General features: G+C 38.1%; 1 protein-coding gene across 1 annotated transcript in view; it reads right to left on the bottom strand.

Annotated features, from left to right (window-relative positions):
* Positions 1 to 12,175, bottom strand: part of LOC100945658 (60S ribosomal protein L19-like) — a 30,368-nt gene continuing 18,193 nt past the window's right edge. The window contains exon 4 of the mRNA XM_012813693.2: positions 1 to 622. Coding sequence (XP_012669147.1) covers positions 28 to 622 — 595 coding nt within the window. The 3' untranslated portion in view covers positions 1 to 27. The remainder of the gene's footprint in view (positions 623 to 12,175) is intronic.

Here is a 12,175-nt window from a genome sequence, read left to right as displayed (position 1 = left end):
CTATTTACAGACAAGAGGGGGAGAGTTCTACTTCTTGGTCTCTTCCTCTTTGGACAGAGTCTTGATGATCTCCTCCTTCTTGACCTGGAGGTGTTCTTCATGATGCTTACGTGCTTTCTTGGTCTTGGACCTGCGGGCTTCAGCCTGTTCAGCTAGGAGCTTCTTGTGAGCCTTATCTGCTTTCAGCTTGTGGATGTATTCCATGAGAATCTGCTTGTTTTTGAACACATTCCCCTTCACCTTCAGGTATAGGCTGTGATACATGTGGTGGTCAATCTTCTTAGATTCTTGGTATCTTCTCATCAGCCGATGCAGAATCCTCATCCTCCTCACCCAGGTCACTTTATCAGGAATTCTTTCATTGCCTGTACCCTTCCGCTTACCTATGTCCATATGCCTGCCCTTCTGGCGGGCTAAGGTGTTTTTCCAGCATGGAGCTTGGGAATGGACAGTCATGGGCTTGTGGATAATCAACCCATCTTTGATCAGCTTCTGGATCTGCTGACAGGAGGTGGCAGTGGCTATTTCATTAATCTTATTGGAGTTCAACCAGACCTTCTTTTTGCCACAATGGAGGACACTAGAGGCAAGCCTCTTCTGAAGCCTGAACTTACTGATGGCTCTGACCGCAGTAGCAAAAGGAAAGAACTTCTTGATAATAAACTTCTATGTTACTGGTTTATGTAAAAAAGAAAAAAAAGAATGAACTGACCTCCAGGTTCTAGTATGCCGTGAAAGACAAGAAGGACTCAATCTAACAAATGCAAACATTGTATCCTAGTTGTTTATACCCTCACATTAATCTGAAATGAAAAAGAAGCTTAGATATTGTCATTTCCATTTTCACAGAAAAAAGAAGTTACTGAACAAATTGAAATTCAACAGCTCTTTTTAGATTCATTCAAGAATTCAGGTCATATTTGGGCTTCTGGATATATACCTAGTAGAGGAATTGTAGGCAGGTCTATTTTTAGATCCCTAAGTGTTCTCCAAACATCCTTCCAAAAGGAACATATTAGTTTGCATATTTTTACCAGAATGTTTATTGCAGCCCAATTCATAATTGCTAAGTCATAGAAGAAGCCCAGGTGCCCATCGACCCATAAATGGATTAATAAATTGTGGTATATGTACACCATGGAATATAATGCAGCCTTAAAGAAAGATGGAGACTTTACCTCTTTCATGTTTACATTGATGGAGCTGGAACATATTCTTCTTAGCAAAGTATCTTAGGAATGGAAGAAAAAGTATCCAGTGTACTCAGCCCTACTATGAAACCAATTTATAGCTTTCATATGAAAGCTATAACCCAATTATAGCCCAAAATATGGGGAAAGGGGAGAGAGAGAGGGAAGGGGAGGGGAGGATGGAGGGAGGGAGGGTAATCAGTGGAACCGCACCTATGGTGCATCTTACAAGGGTCTATGAAAATTTACTAAATGTAGAATATAAATGTCTTAACACAATAACTAAGAAAATGCTGCAAAGGCAATATTAACCAGTTTGATGAAAATATTTCAAATTCTATATAATACCAGCACATTGTATCCTCTAATTGCATTAAGGTACACAGCTATGATTTAATAAAAAAAAAAAAAAGAATTCAGGTCATATAGCAAGCTGTTGCCCTGATTATTGAAGATACAGACAAACAGACATAATCATAGTTTACTAGAGAAGAAACCTAAAAGCAAAAATATCCACTGGAGCCAGTACAGAAATAGGAAAAGTGAAACTGTCAGTTATGAATTCTGAAAGCTCAGCGTGGACAAAGGGGAAGCACAGCCTTCTATGAGTTTTACTTCACTGAACTATAAGTTTCTTACAGTGAATAAATGAGAAAAATCCCCTGTTACTCCCAGCAGGACAGGGAAAAAATAGATATTTTGAAATGTGACCAGAACTTTCTGTTCTTCTAAACAAGGCCTACCTTCCAGGGAAAATATTTCACCAGATTTTTACTAATTGGGTTCCACTAAAGCCTAAGGAAGGATAAAAACCCCTCCTATCGCACCTAAGAGGAGAGCAAAAACTGAGAAATACTAGTAAATGTTACAGTCCAAAATTTCAGGCTCACTAAAAGAATGAGACCTAATCAAAGCATTATGGAATGCTTTATTTCAATATCTTCCCATCATTTAAATAGAGGGATAGAATGAAAGAACTGCATGTCTCAGACCATACTGAGGTACAAATCTCTAGGAAACTCTGTAGACCATAGGAAGACAATAACAAGGACATCAGAGAAAATTTTAGCCTCTGACATCAATGTGTATTTATTGCGAACAGTAAACTCCTAGCTAAATAAAAATAGAACCTCACACTAAAGCTTAGATCTTTTTATCCAGTACATCACATTGGGCTTTCAACAAAAAGTTACAAGACATAATAAAATACCAAAAACACAGTTTGAGGAGACAGAGTAAACACCAGAGCCAGACATGAATATGGCAAAAAATGATGGAATTATCAGACCAATAATTTAAATCAACTATGATTAATATGCTAAAAACTCTCACGAAAAAGTGGATGACATAAAAAATAAATAAGGCAAACAGGGAGATAAATATTGTAAGAAGGAATGAAAAATTAAATGCTAGATATCAAACATAATGTAATGGGCTCGTCACTGATAGGTCAGTGGTTAGGGCGCCGGCCACATGCACTGGAGCTGGCGGGTTTGAATTCTGCCTGCCCTGGCCTGCTAAAACAACAATGACAACTACAAAAAAAAAAAAAAAATAGCCAGGCATCATGGCGGGCACCTGTAGCTAACTGGGCCTGAGGCAAGAGAATCGCTTAAGCCTAAGAGTCTTTTTTCTTATTTTAATTATTGGGGATTCACTGAGGATACAAGAAACCAGGTTACACTGATTGCATTTGTTAGGTAAAGTCCTTCTTATAATTGGGCCTTGCCCTCAAAAGGTGTGTCACACACTGAGACCCCACACCCCTCCCTCCTTCCCTCCCTTGGCTCTTCCTTTCCCCCATGTCCTCCCTTCTTCTCTCTCTCTCTGATCTCCCCTTCCCCCGCCCTGCAATGTTAAAGGAGTTAGGTGTTTAACTTAGCCTTAAGATTCTGTCCAAATAGTGGGGTAGGGCAATTAAACTTGATTTCCCCATGGCATAGAAGTTGTGGTATACACAGGAGTTTGTATTTTACTTACTACTTCAGAGATCGAGCCACAAAAGCAGGTACATTGTTAGAAGCTATGTAGAGGCAGGCCATATTTAGGGATGATTTCTCTAAGTAGAAAACATGTGACTTCTTTGGCTCTTTTCCTTCATATAGGAAAAGCTTCAACACATCCTGAGTCAGTACACACCAATACCAGAAAATACTTATTTCCTCTGTTTAGAGGCATTTTAGTAAAATCCACTTGTATGTTTTCAAAGGATGTAGTTTTTAAACTTTGAATACCTGGTGGCAGACGGGGGCCTTGTTTGGCGTTAAATTGGCTACAGGTGACATATCTTTGACTTATTGTTTTTGCCTGGCTGGCTAGATGTTTTATACAAAAATACTTTCCTAATAGTTGTTCCAGAATGGAGTACCCTAGATTGGTGTACTCATGCACAGCCTGCACTATAGTAGTTCTCAATAATTCTGGCACAACTATATTTCCATCTAGTAAACAAGTCCAATCATCATCTATGGCCAATGCTTGATCTGTGATAACCATTCCAATTCTTTTTTAATGTATACAAGTGTTACATTTGGGACCCAAGGTAGTAGGGAAGTAAATATACATTGGCTTGCCATTACTTGGCATGATTCAGCATCAGCTTTAGTATTCCCTAAAATAACATGATATTGTCCCTTTTGGTATTCTTTGCAATGCATTACTGCCACATTACTAGGTTTTCCATATAGCCTTCGATAATTTTTATTTTTCTTAGTGATACTTTATTTGTTCTCCATTTGATTTTAATAATCCATTTTCTCTATACAATGTACCATCCACATGCAGAGTTGAAAAGGCATACTTTGAATTGGTATAAATGTTGACTATCTTATCTTTACTTAATTCCAGAGCCCTGATGAGTGCTATAATTTCTGCTTTTGGGGGGAAGATGTCCCAGGCGGGAGTCCTTGAGCTTCTATTATTACTTCACTGGCCATAACTATTGCACATCCTGCCTTTCAATGACCAAAGGCACCTATAATACTCCTACCATCCACAAATAAATTTCAATCAGGTTTTGTCTTAAAGTTAGTTTATTAGCTTCTTGTACAAGTAGAAATGTTGCTGCAAAAGCTTCTAGACAGGTTGGCCAGCCTCTAGCTACTCTATCTATTTGTTTAGACAAGTATCCAACAGGGTGAGTCCATGACCCCACAGTCTATGTTAAAACTCTCACTACAGTCTTTTGTCTCTCTGATACATACAAAGTGAGAGGTGTAGTTAAGTCTGGGAGGCCAAGTGCCAGAGCTGTCATTAGCTTTTCTTTAATGGCTCAGAAAGCTGTTTCCCGGAGGGCTTCCCAAACTAGGGGCTCTTTACCACTCCTCTTTGTGGCTTCACACAAGGGCTTAACAAGCACAGCCAAATTCAGGATCCATAGATGACAGAAACCACTTCCCCTAAAAAATTCTCACAATTGCTACCTGGCTTCGGGAGGTTACAAATCACCTGCTTTATTTCAGGAAATTTAAAATCCACAGTTCTCTAAGTGTTTTAACAACATATCAGCTCCTTGAGCACATTTCTTCCTAGTCTCATTGCCTAGTAATAAATTATCTATATATTGCAGCAATGTAAACCATAACTGTTGTGCAAGAATGGTTGACAAGTCTCTGACCAGTGCTTCCCCAAAGACTGTAGGGAGTTTTTGAACCGTTGTGGCAACCGAGTCCATGTGTGTTGTAGAACAACTCCATTTTGGAAGTCTTCCCACCTGAAGGCAAACAGCTTCTAACTTACTGGAGCCACTTATAGTAAAGAAGAGATATTTTAAATCCAAACAAGTGAACCAAGCAACCTTTGCTGATACCAGGCTAAGAACAGTGTACGGGTTTGGCATTGTCAGGTGCAAAGTTACAGTTAGCAATTGATTTGGTGTAAGAACCTTGAGATCAACAGTTCTCTTGTCAGTAAATGTTATCGTGGCCTTATTTGTATTTAAGGTGGGTCCTCTGGAGTAGGATCTACTCGTACTTCACCTTTTTGTCACCAGGTGTTTTAATATTTTGTTCTTTTGCTTTAGCTACCATGGCAATTGCCACCTGTCTTCTCAGCCACACAGGTGTCTATGTATGGGAACTTATCAGAGTGTCCAGGCTTACCAGTCACTATTCTCTATACCAGTGGTTCTCAACATTCCTAATGCTGTGACCTTTGAATACAGTTCCTCATGTTGTGGTGACCCTCAACCATAAAATTATTTTTGTTGCTACTTCATGAAGGAATTGTTTAGCCTCTGTGAATAAGTGGTGTGTGAGTGAGTGACTGTACAGCTCCTTGACTGCTTACAGTTACAGACCTTGATTGGGCCTTAATCTGCTGTTCCATGGAGTCATCATAAGGTCCTCTGTCTCCTCCTGTTTCTTTTTGCCCCTCTTACTGAGGTCCCCTGCCTCATGGAGGTCAATTTTCCTCTCTGACTGAAGCCCCCTGCTACATGGAGGTCAATTCCTTTTCCTGTCAATTTTTACTGAGGCTCCCGCCTCAAGGAGGTGATCAAACTCCTCTTCCACTCTTTGGACTGTGTTTTGCTAGTATTATACCCCCTTTTAATCCAATTCTTACCTAATTTCAGACATGCTCTTCCCCCGTATGTTCAGAGGCCACAGAGGACCACTTTGGGACCTATTCGTCATTCTGTCAGGGCCCCCTTCATGTAATCTTCAGGGGAGAACTCTTAGGGAACAGTGTTGGTCACGGTACTGGGGAGTTCCCCCATGGGGTGCTACACCTGGCATAGGGAAGCCCCCAGAGTTTCTCGGTCCCAATCTGCCTGTTCATTTTCCTAGTCAGGGAACCAAAATACTGCAGGAAAATGACAAATTAAAACAATTTATACCAACAATATCGAGGAAGAAACCTTCAATATCTGATGAGAATACACGTGCCTCAAGTGAAATACTGAGTTCCAGGAAATAGTTTTTTCCAAACTCTTTTATAGCTTTTTTTATTTTTTTTTTTTACTTCAGTTTTATAACACCTACATACTTACGGCTACCGATGTTAGAAACCAGGACATTGTTATTAGTTACAGAGGTTTTCTTTTCTTTTGCTTGTTAAGGTTATTTTAGCTCAGTGTAAAGTTTGTCCTTATCTTCAGAGGAGGAGTTCTTCTGCAGCTACCTGTTACTTTCTTTTTTTCTTTATTGTTGGGGATTCATTGAGGACATGCAGAACCAGGTTACAGTGATGGCTTTTGTTAGATAAGGACCCTCTTATGATTCTGTCCTGCCCTGAAAAAGTGTACCACATCCCTTGTCCTTCCACCCGCTCCTTACTTCTCTTTCTCAGCTCTCCCCATCCCCTACCCCCCACTGTGTAAAGGACCTTAATTGTCCTCATATCAGAATTGAGTACGTTGGGGTTTTGCTTCTCCATTCTTGTGATGCTTTACTAGAATAATGTGTTCCACTTCCATCCAGGTTAGTAAAAATGATGTAAAGTTTCCATCATTTTTTTGAATAATAGTGGCTGAATAGTGTTCCATGGTATACATATATGAGAGTTTGTTAATCCATTCCTGAGGTGGTGGGCATTTAGGCTGTTTCCACATTTTCGTGATTGTAAATTGAACTGCAATAAACTGTCTAGAGAAAGTGTCCCTGTGGTAAAAAGATTTTTATCTCTTCTGGGTAGATGCTCAGCAATGGGATTGCAGGATCAAATGGGATGTCTACCTTGAGTTCTTTGAGGGTTCTCCATACTGCCTTCCAAAAGGGTTGTATTGGTTTGCAGTCCCACCAGTACTGTAAAAGTATTCCTTTCTCTCCACATCCATGCCAGCGTCTACAGTTTTGAGACTTTGTGATGTGGGCCATTCTCACTGGGGTTAGGTGATATCTCAGGGTGGTTTCGATTTGCATTTCTTTAATAATTAGAAACAATGAGAATTTTTTCATGTTTATTAGCCATTCATTTGTTTTCTTTAGAGATCATTCTATTCATCTCTCTTGCCTATTGATATAAGGAATTTTTGGCTCTTTTTATGTTTATTAATTTGAGTTCTCTATAGATCCTAGTTATCAATCTTTTGTCTGAATAAAAATATGAAAATATCCTTTCCCAATGTGTAGGTTGTCTGTTTACTTTGGTTGTTGTTGCCTTAGCTGTACAGAAGCCATTTGGTTTCATTATGTCTCATTTGTTTATTTTTTTTGTTGTTACAATTGCCACGGCTGAAAGCATCCGGTGTTTTCTTCACACTTTCTTTGAGGATTTTTATTGTCTCATGTGTTAGATTTAGGTATTTTATCCATCTTGAATCAATTTTTGTGAGTGGAGAATGGTGCAGGTCCAGTTTCAGTCTTTTACATGTGAATATCCACCACTCCCAGCACCATTTATTGAATAGGGATTCTTTTCCTCCAGTGTATGCTCTTGTTTGGTTCATCGAAGATTAGGTGACTGTAAGATGTTTGTTTCATCTCCTGGTTTTCTATTCATTTCCAAATGTCTATGCCTCTATTTTTGTGCCAATACCGCACTGTTTTAATTCTTGTAGTACAGTCTAAAGTCTGGTAGGCGATGTCCCTGGCTTTATTTGTATTACTAAGAATTGCCTTGGCTACATGGGTTATTTTCTGGTTCCCTACTAAATAAAGAATTAGTTTTTCCAAGTCTTGAATGTATGATCTTGGTATTTTAATAGGGATAGCACTGAATCTGTAGATTGTTTTGGGAAGTATAGACACTTTAACAATGTTGATTCTTCCCAGCCATAAGCTTGGTATGTCCTTCCATTTGTTAATATAATCCGCTATTTCTTTTATTAGCATTCATAGTTTTCTTTATAAAGGTCATTCACCTCTTTTGTGAGGTGTACTCCTAGGTATTTAATTTTCTTTGAAGGTACTGAGAAGGAGATTGTGTCCGTGATTTCCTCCTCATCTTGGCCGTTATTTGCATATGCAAATGCTTCTGATTTGTGGACATTGATTTTATATCCTGAGACATTAATGTATACTTTGATCACTTTCAAGAGTCTTGTGCTTGAGTCTTTGGGGTTCTGTAAGTATAAAATCATCATTGGCAAAGAGGGAGAGTTTTTCTTCCTGTGCCCCCTTTTGAATGCCTTTAATTTTCTTCTCTTGGCTGATTGTATTGGCTAGCACTGCCAGCACTGTGTTGAATAGTAGTGGCAATAGACGACACCCTTGTATTGTTCCTTTCCTGAGTGGAAAAGCTTTCAGTTTTACTCCATTCAGTTTAATATAAGCTGTGGGTTTATCATAAATGGTTTTGATCGGGTTAAGAAATGTGCAACAAATGCCTATATTCTTCAGTATTCTAATTAGGAAAGGATGTTGAATTTTATCAAATGATTTTTCTTCATCTATTGAGGGGATCATATGGTCTTTGTATTTGCTTCTGTTGATATGGTGAATTATGTTTATGGATTTGCATATGTTAAACCTTCCTTTTATCCCTGGGATGAATCCTACTTGATCATTATGTATGACTTTGTTGTGATCCATTTGGTAGGATTTTACTGATACTCTTGCATCTATATTCATTAGTGAAATTGGTCGGTAGTTTCTGTAGTTCTTCTTTTAAGTTAGGTCTTTTCCTGGTTTTGGTATCAGGCTGATGTTTGCTTTGTACAACTTGTTGGAATAATTTCTGCAGTATGGGTATAAGTTCTTCTTTGAAGTTTCAATAGAATTCTGGTGTGAAGCCATCTGGACCAGGGCATTTTTTTTTTGGTTGGGAGATTTTTTATTGTGTCTTTGATATCAGTGCTTGATATTTGTCTGCTCAGAAGGTCTATTTCATCTTGATTAAGTTTAGGGAGGGAGTGTGATTCCAAGTATTGATCCATTTCCTCTACATTGTCAAATTTCTGGGCATAGAGTTTCTTGTAGTATTCAGAGATCTCTTATATCTCTGTAGTATTTGTTGTTATTTCCCCTTTATCATTTCTGATTGAGGTTACTAGATATTTTACTTTCTTGTTTCTAGTTAGTCTGGTGAAAAGTTTATCTATTTTGTTTAATTTATCACATAATCAACTTATTGTATTGTTAATTTTCTGAATAATTTTTTGTGTTCAATTTCATTAATCTCTGATTTAATTTTGGCTATTTCTTTTCTTCTGTTTGTTTAAGGGTTAGATTATTCTTTTTGCAATTCCATAAAGTGTTTTGTGAGTGTGCTGATGTGTTCACTTTCTTTTTTTTCAGTGGTAGGCATCTTGAGTGATAATTTTTCTTCTCAGGACTGCTTTTGCTATATCTCAGAAGTTTTGGTAACTTGGGTCTTCATTTTTGCTGTGTTTGAGGAAATTAACGAGACCCTCTTTAATGTCTTCCTGAACTCAACTATCATTCAGGATAAGGTTGTTTAGTTTCCAAGAGCTTGTGTGTGGGTGAACAATTTTGGTGGAGTTGAGTTTCAGGATTATGTCCTTGTAGTCTGAGAAGAGACATGGGAGTGTTGAAGTCCCCGACTATTAAGGTATTATGCGATATCATATTGCTCAGACCTCTCAAGATCTGTTTCATAAATCTGGGAGCATTTATGTTAGGTGAGTAAATGGTTAGCATTGCGATGTCTTCTTGTTGTATTGTTCCTTTTACCAGTATGAAGTGGTGTCCATCTTTGTCTTTCTTAACTAAAGAAGCTTTGAATCCACTTGTTTCTGAGAGTAAGATTGCAAGCCCTCCTTTCTTCTGATTTCCCTTTGCTTGATATGCTGTTTTCCATCCCTTAACCCTGAGTGTTGACTTCTCCTTCAGGGCAAGGTGTGTCTCCTGGAGACAGCATATGGATGGCTTGTGCTTTTTTTGTGCTTTTTCATCCAATCAGCCAGCCTGTGCCTCTTCAGTGGGGAATTCAATATTGACAACTATTCAATTTATTGAAAGTATCAATAGTTATGGTAGAATTCTCTTCATCTTACTGTGAGGTAGTTTCTTGTGTAGTTTAATCCTTTGTGCCATTGTGGAAACTAAGTTTTGGCTTTTCTCTTCTAGATGATTTCTTTTGTGGTGGTCCATTGTGATGTTCAGTATTGACAATAGGTATAACTATTTCTTGTAGAGCTTGTCTTGTTGTGACTAATTTCCTCAGTGCTTGTATATCTGCAAACAATTTGATTTCTCCATCAATTCTGAAGTTAAGTTTGGCAGGATACAGGATTCTAGGATGAAAATTATTTTGCTTACATATGTTGAAGGTGGATGATTATGTTCTCTTGGCTTAGAAAGATTCAGTTGAAAAGTTTGCTGTCAACCTAATGCCTTTGCACTTGTAGGTCAATGTGCGCTTATTCTTAGTTGCTTTCAGGAGTTTCTCCTTCATCTTGACTTTGGAAAGTTTCATTGCAATGTGTCTTGGAGAGGTTCTGTTAGAGTTGAGATGACCTGGGGTTCAATATCTATCTGTAAGGAGTGTGTCAGTATCTTTAGTAAAATTTGAGAAGGTTTCGTTTTTGAGTCTCCAGTAGGACTTTCATACCTTTGGGACAATCTTCCCCTTTAGGGATTCCTATTATCCATATGTTTGAATGCTTCCTGGTGTCTTATAGTTCTCTAATCATCTGCTCTGCTTTCTCTATCCTCTTTTCTAACTCTGTTACTACCTGTGTTAACTCAAAGAATTTATCTTCCAACTCTGATGTTCTTTCTTCTTAATGGGCTAATCTGTTTTTAATACTTTTTCTTTCTTCTTTACATTCCCCAATTGTCTCCTTCATTTCTTTAAGCTCATCCATATCTTTTCTATATTCTACATATCTCTCAACTGACTTTTGGTTCTGTCTGTGTTTTCTCTTTCAATCCCTTTATTGTCTTAATCATCCACACTTTTAATTCCCCTTTTGTCAAATCCATTAATTCTTCATAGGAAGACTCTAAAAATTGCCTCATAGTCCCTTGGAGGAATTGCTCTAATTTGGTTATTCATGGTGCCTGATTTTTTCTTTTGGTTTATCCTCATGTATACTTTCTTCTTGTTCACTTCCTTGTGCACCTTTGTCCTTCTCACTTCCTCCTTTTCTTCAAGTTGCCTTTTTTCAGAGTTTAGGTGAGGAAGAGGCATCTTGTTATGGGTTCAGAAAGCATAGAAAGGTTATAGCAAGGAAAGAGAAGCAAGAGGAAAGAAGAGAAAAAAATGGTGGGGGAACAGTAGGAGAAAGGCAAAAGAAAGAAAATTAAGATAGAAAAATGTAAAAAGGAGAGGAAGGGGGACTAACAGAACAAAATTGAAGAACAGGCAAGAGGGAGGACAGGAACAAGTATGAGAGTGGTAGAAGAGATGTTATTTTTCAGCACAGTGCTAAGGCCATGCCTATAGCTCAAGGGTTGTAAGGAGCTGTGCTGGGTGGGTTCCTCAAAATTAGGCTATCTTACTTGTCTGTCCACAGCCAGAGTCTTCCTCTGCCAAAAATAAGAAGGGAACAAAAAGAGCAAACACAAAAAACAAGAAGGAAAAATGAATATGGAAGAAAAAAAATAAAGAAAGAAAAGTAGAAAAGTTCTGCTGTATGATCTTCCTACTACTTTTGTCCTGGGGACAACAGTAGAAAGGTTTTCTGGTGTGATTGAACCAGGCTACTGCTGCAGTCTGCCTACTGCTGTGTCACACCCACCCTCAGCAAAGAAAAGGTGGAAAAAGAAATAAAAGAAAGAAGAAAAAATACTTATATAAGAATAGATAAAGGAAAATTAAATGTACCATTGAATCAAATTAAGGAAAGAGAGGGATAAAGAAAGAAAGAAGAAAGGCAGCAAACCAAGATAAAGATAAAGATAAAGAGAAAACAAGAAACAGGGTGTGGGGAATAACTTAGATGATGCCAAAGCATTTTATGTGAGAAAGATGAGATGAGTAGAAGAGTCTCTATCAACTGAGAGAATGCAGAGGACAAAAAATAAATTAAAAAAATACAGAAGTATTTGTGCTTGTTGAATGTATAATTGGAAGATAGGAAAGATCCAAACGTAGAACTTAGCAAGAAACAAAGCACATTGAAACAAGGAAAAAAAAAA

Source organism: Otolemur garnettii, unplaced genomic scaffold, assembly GCF_000181295.1.
Source record: "Otolemur garnettii isolate 467f Iridium unplaced genomic scaffold, OtoGar3 scaffold00290, whole genome shotgun sequence".
Taxonomy (NCBI): domain Eukaryota; kingdom Metazoa; phylum Chordata; class Mammalia; order Primates; family Galagidae; genus Otolemur; species Otolemur garnettii.
The sequence above is the reverse complement of the archived record's forward strand: the minus strand, read 5'-3'. Positions and strand labels throughout refer to the sequence as shown.